The sequence below is a fragment of the Phaseolus vulgaris genome, chromosome 3 (assembly GCF_051622355.1).
Source record: "Phaseolus vulgaris cultivar YP4 chromosome 3, ASM5162235v1, whole genome shotgun sequence".
Lineage (NCBI taxonomy): Eukaryota > Viridiplantae > Streptophyta > Magnoliopsida > Fabales > Fabaceae > Phaseolus > Phaseolus vulgaris.
In genome coordinates, this window is record NC_143500.1 from 50,730,149 (window position 1) to 50,737,971 (window position 7,823).

Genomic DNA, 7,823 nt, shown 5'->3' on the forward strand with positions numbered 1-7,823 from the left:
ATACAAAACAGCATTGTGAAGAGAATCTTTTAGAATCGATGCAATTAGAGAAGACATGAAGGAGCTAGGCAAGGATAAATAGTGACTTTCACTTGGTCATAAAAGAGGGAGAGAATGTCCTTAGTCCTTACCTTTCGTAGTTTCCTCCATCAACCATACTTGTAGAACCAGCATAAAAAAATAACCACAGAAAAAAAGAAAACACGTTGGGAGAGAGAGAGAGAAGTGTAGCATTCATCCTATTACTCTTTCAACATTGCACCATCCACACATGGCCTTTTCAAGAGCAGCAGCAACCGCAATATGGCTGCTCTCGTGGAGCCTTATTATGGCCTACAATGTGAGTTCAGCAGAAAGAGTTTTGAAAGACCAAAACCATGAGAGTTTAGCTGCCACAGAAAGAGAAGGAGTTTTGTTTAGCATAATCGATTTCTTTTGGAACGATGGAGGAGATCCTTCCAAAGACCGTGTTTGGCCTGTGAGTTTATCAAACACATTTTCACACGAGTCAATCTTTGGATCCAGGTTATATATGTTTGTAGTTACTTATTTGTTTCATGGTATTGGCATGTTGGTCTGAATGCAGGAGATGAAGTTTGGTTGGAGAATTGTGGTAGGGTCAGTTGTTGGATTTTTTGGAGCTGCGTTGGGTAGCGTAGGTGGGGTTGGAGGTGGAGGAATTTTTATCCCAATGCTCACTTTGATCATAGGCTTTGATGCTAAGTCTTCCACTGCCATTTCTAAGTGTTAGTATATTGCTCTATTCACTTTACTCTTCCACAAGTATGGCCATACTTAAAGGGGTCTTAAACCTCTTCTTATTGATCTATAAAACTTAAGAAGGAGACTAAATTCGTGTGTTTGTATTCATTGGATGCTTAACTGTTATGATTTCGCAATTACAGGTATGATTATGGGAGCAGCGGTATCAACTGTATATTACAACCTGAGGTTTAGACACCCAACACTAGACTTGCCAGTTATAGATTATGATCTGGCTTTGCTCTTCCAGCCTATGCTAATGCTAGGAATAAGCATTGGAGTTGCATTTAATGTCATGTTTGCTGATTGGATGGTGACGGTTTTGCTTATCATCTTATTTATTGGTAATATTCACTTGCCATAACCACAACCTTCTAAATTAATTAAGTTATCTTGGGGCAGTCTCAAAAATCTGTGCGGGTGCTTTCTTTCTTCTGAAACTGCTCTGCTGTGTCTGTGTTTCTGTGTAGATTCCTTCATTTAAGAATTCTATTTTCAGGATCTTAAAAGTGAAACTTTCTTTTTACCGAAAAAAAAATGAAACTTTCTAGAGAAAAAAGAAACATGTTACAAGGTTTTGTTTTTTAAAATTTATGAACCAGCTTATGCTACATAACACACGACATGATTTATTTCCTGTTCTATTCTGAATGAATATGTTACTATAACTTGTCTGATTTCTAATGAAACTAATTGGTTGTAGCTACATCTACCAAAGCTTTGTTCAAAGGCATAGATACATGGAAAAAGGAAACACTTATGAAGAAGGTAAACTTACCTTTTCACTTTAAAAATTCTGAAGCTCTATTGTTTTCTACTTGATATCAAGATGATTATGCTACGGAAATTTCAGGAAGCAGCTAAGATGCTGGAATCAGATTCTCCTCCTGAATGTAAGTCCCTGCAAACGTTCCTATAAAATATAGAGAAACTTTCGCAACTACGTAAAAGACTACTGCAAAATCTGAAACTACAAGAAGCAAAAAAAGCATAATGCTGAAAAAAATAGAGATAATAAGATTTATCAGATCAGAGTTTATGAAAATATTCTTTTTCACCTTATAGGACCTATTTTAGGCACGAAATCAGTGTTACAAATTTGTAATAGGGGAGAAATTTGGTTTCTTTTCTCTTTTGGTTTTACCTTTCAGGATTTAAATGGATAGAGAATGCATAATTACAGAGAACAGGGACTCCTATTTTTTTTTTCACTACTATTTTGAACATCATAAGTACAACTTCATTTGAGTTTCATTACAACTAGGTTTTGTGATTCGTACAACTTAAGGAAATATAAGGAAAATGATTCTGTACAACTTCATTTGGGAGAACAAATTATTGAAAACTTAAGACAAACTGATATTCATTACACAAAAGAATTATGAACTGGCTATCTTTTTAGTTCATAAGTATCATTTGAAAAATCTAGTAAAAAATCTCTCTAATATTACTATTGAAACACCATTGCCCCTACCCCTTAATGCAGATGATTCTGACGAACACTATAAGCCACTACCAGCTGGTTTGACTGATCCACGAGATGAGAAGGTGATTCCAGTGGCCATTCAAGGCATTCCTCACAGGAACTTTATTGAAGTTTTATTTAGCCTTAAAAGTTGTGTTAAATTCTGGTGTGCAGGTCCCTTTACTAAAGAACATCTACTGGAAAGAATTATTAGTCCTTGTCTATGTCTGGGTGGCTTTTCTCATTGTCCAGATTATTAAGGTAGTTAACTTTTTATATTTGGTTTGATTTTCTAATTCAGTCACGTGCATGCAGTTGTGGGTTTTGAAATTTATGTACTCAATCTGAAGCAAAAGGTCATTGGTTCAAAATCCTTGCTTGAGACTGCGGGTTTGGCTAAGTGATAAAAGCTTAATCTAAGAAAACGCTATATGTTTATTGAATATGCACCTTATATTTGTTTCAATGCAGACATACAGCAAAACTTGCTCCATACTGTACTGGGTTCTAAATTCTCTGCAGGTAAACATTCTATATTTCAGCAAATAATTGTGTGTGTGTGGGCTTCCGCTATTATCTCTAGTTGTGTACTTCGTACACCAGTTTGGATAAGTTAACAAACCCATTAGAGAAAGACAAATTTGTATTGGGGCTACAACTGTAGAATTGGTAACAAAGACGTTTGCATGAAGGAGGTAGTTGACAAATGAATTGAAAACTGTTGGCGAAGTAAATTACTAATTTACTACAAACTATCAAATGACTACCAAGAAAGAAGACATGACAACCTGAATCAAGATAATCTATAGGAAATTTTCTCTTAACTTTATTGGCAACAGATATAAAAGAAAATGATGATATATAGTATGCATGTATGTGTGTAAGGGCTGATTTCTTAAGCTGAAGTTCACATCTTTGCTGAAAGTTGTATAATAAGATTTCTCCATATGGTCTAAATGAACTTTGGCTTGCCTATTTGTCACTTTAAGGTGCCTATTGCAGTCTCTGTTACGCTTTATGAAGCCATATGCTTGTGCAATGGAACTAGAGTGATTGCATCAAAGGAAAAGGAAATTACAGATTGGAAGAAGCTTCACAAGATCTGCCTTTACTGTTCTTGTGGAATAATAGCTGGTATAGTTAGTGGACTGCTTGGTCTTGGTGGTGGCTTCATTTTAGGGCCACTCTTTCTGGAGTTGGGAATTCCTCCTCAGGTACATCATCCCTTCTTGAGCATTTACTACTCTTGAGATTTCCCAGAACAATCAGACATGAAAATATAGCCTTTATGCATGTGTCCTCTGTGGCAGGTTGCTAGTGCTACATCAACTTTTGCTATGGTTTTTTCTTCCTCCATGTCAGTGGTACAATACTATCTTCTAGAACGCTTCCCAGTTCCCTATGGTAAGAAGCAAAAAACTATAACTAAATAAAATCATTCCTGAATAGTCAATGTGTAGCAGATTTCAGAAAAGATAATGGAGAAACTCCAACTAAAGCCAATAATGTACTTTGCTATCTCCTTTCTTTAATTTCGAATTGAAATAAAGATCACCCACCACAAATAAGTATCCAAATCCCCTTTAACAGGAAATGACACCTAAAAAATTGAAGAAACATGAAGGAGAATGTTACTCTTAAACCATGTGTCATTTTTTAGGAAAGGGGAACAAAAAGCTATCCCAAAGAATAAAGATACGTTAGTTGCACTAGACTTAGATTTTTTATTTATTTGGTTTTTTGTTTAGTATTTGAAGAGGTGATTTGTGAAAGGTACTAATGTCCTTCTTCTTATGGGATGGGGGTGGATATGCAGCTTCTTACTTTATTTTGATTGCAACCATAGCTGCGTTAACTGGTCAGCATGTGGTGAGAAAGATAATTGCTATCTTCGGACGAGCATCCATCATCATCTTTGTTCTAGCTTTCACCATTTTTTTGAGCGCAATCAGTTTAGGTACTCTCCATGATTTTAATTGGAAGTTTTGGCATTCTATTCTATTATTATGCCTTTTGTTCATTGGTTTATTATTCAAACATACTTACTTTCTCTTTTTGGGTATCACAGGTGGAGTGGGAATTGAGAACATGGTTGAGAAGATAGAGAATAATGAGTATATGGGGTTTGCAAATATCTGCCATAAATCTTAGCTCTATTTTGCCTCTGTAGAGAAGTGGAAATTCTCTATAGATTTTATGCCTTGTGAGACATTCTAGGAACACACTTCCTTCTAAACACATTTTTTTATTAGTAGTTGAAATTTAATAAAAATCAAGAGATTATATGGGTTTTATCCTTGAATTCATTCATGTTTTTGTAATCTTTTATAAATTTTAATTAATATGAAAAATGTATTAGAAGAAAGTGTGTAGCATTATTGTTTCTTTACATTCAAGTAAATAAATGGTTTTTCCCTCTAAGTTGTATTCAATCTAAAAGAGTATTAATACTTCACATAATAGATGCACCAATTTTTTTATCACTTTGTCCAAACGTTTTTCCATCATTGGGGAGGTAGTGAGAGTGAACGAAAAGTATTTGTATGTATGTAAAAAGATGTGCATGACATTTTGTGTCAAGAAATCAAGTGCAATGCTGCAGCTCCAATATATATGGACATACAGATCTTTTTATTTATTTATTTTTTGACAAAGCGTATCTTTTACAAGCTTATACACAAGAATCCAAATAGGACTTTTGGTAATTGTATTCTCATTTCCTTCTTTTCCCTATTAATAATTTTTTTTTAGAAATTAATTTTAAATTCCTACAAAGAAAATAAGAACAGAGCAAATAGAATTATTCAGACATTTTGACTATTAATGGGCTATTTATGGTCCATGCAGAGAAGGAGATGGACCTATCTTTTACTATTGGGCCTATTGGACTATAGTTAAGTGAGGGAAATAATAAATTACAAAGCCATTATTGACAAAAGGTAAGAAAAAAAAAATTCCATTGCCGGGAATCGAACCCGGGTCTCCTGGGTGAAAGCCAGATATCCTAACCGCTGGACGACAATGGATTCTTGTTCCTATGACAATTTTTTATTTAATTATTATAATAGTTATTCAAATACTACAAATGAAAGTTGAGAAAGAACAAAACAGCTTTAAAAAAGAGTGATGGTAAGGTAAAAAGTAAAAAGGATAACATTAGGTGAGAGTTTTACATAAAAGGGACACCACCATTACAAATTGTGTAGGAAGGAGGAACGAAAAATATAATTATTCCTTTAATAAGATTTGCTTTTCTAAATTATCCTTTAGCCTAATTAGGGTTTGGTTGGTAAAACTAATTGATAAATAGTTGGTCACTAGTAAGTTAGGTGTTAGTTGATAAATTTTTAACTTGTAAGTTTTTAAGTAGATAAACTAGCTTATTGATTAAAAGTCTTTGGTAAGACTAATGAACAAGTTTATTGGTAAATGTAAATCACATAAAAGGACATACTTAGGTCAATTTTATTGTATAAATAAAAAATTATATTATAGCATAATTATAATTTTAAATTTTTTTAATAACTAAATATTTATTACAAATTAATATTTATATTTTTTTAATTGGTATTTTTTAATTTGAATGATTCATTTTATCCAAACTAATTATCTAATGAGCATTAATCAATATTTTTTTATTTATTTTTTTAAATTAAATTCTTTTATTTATAAACTTAAACGACTCCAATAAGTTTTTCCTTACAGTTTTTACTTTGTGTAATTTTAGTTTGTGCAATTTTCATATATAATCATGTAATGAAACATTAATTACTTATTTCAAGTTATAATGTTAAATGCTAAATTTTTAATTTGAAGTGTAAAAAAAACTAAAAGTGACTCAACAAATAAAAAAAATACACTAATTAATTGTTTCTATAAAATTTAAAATATGTAATATTAGATAAAAAAAATTAAGAATAATAAAAACATATATTATAATATAAAAATAAAATAATGGAAGAAGATTAAAACTCATAAGCTATAAACTAATAAAAGGAGTTACTCTAAATATCATACTAAACGATGTTAACTAATTACCTTATAAGTTATTACTCAAATAAGTTAATGGTTAGTTTATTGAACTTCTTATAATAGGTTAAGTTGATGTTATTCAAATAAGTTAATAGTTAGTTTATTCAACTTCTTATAATAGGTTTTCTTGTAATAGGTTAAGTTGTTATTGGTTAATTGTTACATAAATAAACGAAGTATTTTATTAAATCTAATTCATTAAAAAGGCTTACTACACTATTTTTCTACTCTATTTATCTTAATTTTAAACAATAATATTTTAAGTGTTGTATTTACGGGCCATATTTTTTTAATTACGTGAATTGCATTTGTTATTATCTTTATTTTATTATAATATTATTATTGTTCACTTTTATTATTATTATTATTATTATTTATTATTATTATATTATTAACAATTTGTTTGTTATAATAAATTGAGTAAACATATAAACACTACGATAAACTTTGTTGTCAAATTATAATTATGATTATTATTATTATCATTATTATTAATATTACTATCCTTATTTATACTAATAATATTATTATTATTAATATTTATATGTTTCTGGTATTTTTAAACTTTTGTTTTATTGTTTAGCCGACATATTCCAAAGGTAATGCTTACAAAATGTTTAAACTAAGCAATAGGTTTACAAAATATGAAATTTGGTAGTCCTTAAACTACACTTGAAAAATCATTAGCTTACTTTACTAGACAACTCTTATATAAGTGTGACCTAATTCAAGATAATCTTATATAAGTGTGACCTAATTCAAGATAATCATGTCTAATTATATGATATATTAAAGTAAACAAGTAATAAATATAGTCCAAATTACCCACAATTTAAAAAATATGGTATAAAATATTATTTAAAGCACCCACATTTTAAAATATGTTATCATAAATATCCACATTTTAAAAATTATTGCCTGAACTACACACATTTTAATAAATGTTGTCTATAATTTTCTTTGTTTTATAATTTGTTTAGTGTTTTTTCATATACTTTAAATCGAATATAAATAAACATTACTATATAGCTACAATTAAAAACAGTTGATTATCTCTATTTTAAACAATTCTTTTTTAAATTATTGGTACATCAAATAAAAAATTGTATAGTAACTCATAAGCCTTTAAAACATTGATAATGAATATATGGAGTAATAAATTAATAATCCATGGTTTTGTTACAAGTTAGAGAGGGAGTCAACGACTTTGTGAATTTGACCATGAAGAGAAGAAGTTATTATGATAAATTTATTTTAGACCAAGGATTGTGAAGGTTTGGATTTAGCATGAAGATTAGTACAGGAAATGTTTAGGTGTGAGAGGTGAGATACATGGAGGTGATTATAGAGTCATGTGATATAGTGGAGTGAGGGGAAAAAAAAGAGAAGAAGACAAAGTACTCTCCCATATAAATGAAAGAGTCATGTCAAGTTAACATTAATTACTAACATTTTATCTATTTAAAAGAAGAAAAAAAATTACATTGATTTATTAATGGCTTTATTAGTTTATTATTTCCTCAACTATAATCCAATAGGCCCAATAAGAAAAAGAATAAAGAAG

General features: G+C 30.4%; 1 protein-coding gene and 1 non-coding gene across 2 annotated transcripts; one reads left to right on the forward strand and one right to left on the reverse strand.

Moving 5' to 3' along the window:
• On the forward strand, positions 1 to 4,648 carry LOC137808383 (sulfite exporter TauE/SafE family protein 3). The gene is made up of 12 exons (XM_068609458.1): positions 1 to 478; positions 587 to 746; positions 906 to 1,106; positions 1,466 to 1,530; positions 1,616 to 1,655; positions 2,249 to 2,310; positions 2,402 to 2,488; positions 2,699 to 2,749; positions 3,217 to 3,441; positions 3,538 to 3,631; positions 4,044 to 4,184; positions 4,296 to 4,648. The coding sequence occupies exons 1-12, from the start codon at positions 272 to 274 to the stop codon at positions 4,376 to 4,378; spliced, it is 1,416 nt and encodes a 471-aa protein (XP_068465559.1). The 5' UTR covers positions 1 to 271; the 3' UTR covers positions 4,379 to 4,648.
• A 533-nt stretch (positions 4,649 to 5,181) lies between these two features.
• On the reverse strand, positions 5,182 to 5,253 carry TRNAE-UUC (transfer RNA glutamic acid (anticodon UUC)). The gene has a single exon. It is a non-coding gene; the product is annotated as a tRNA-Glu (tRNA).
• Positions 5,254 to 7,823: the final 2,570 nt, after the last annotated feature.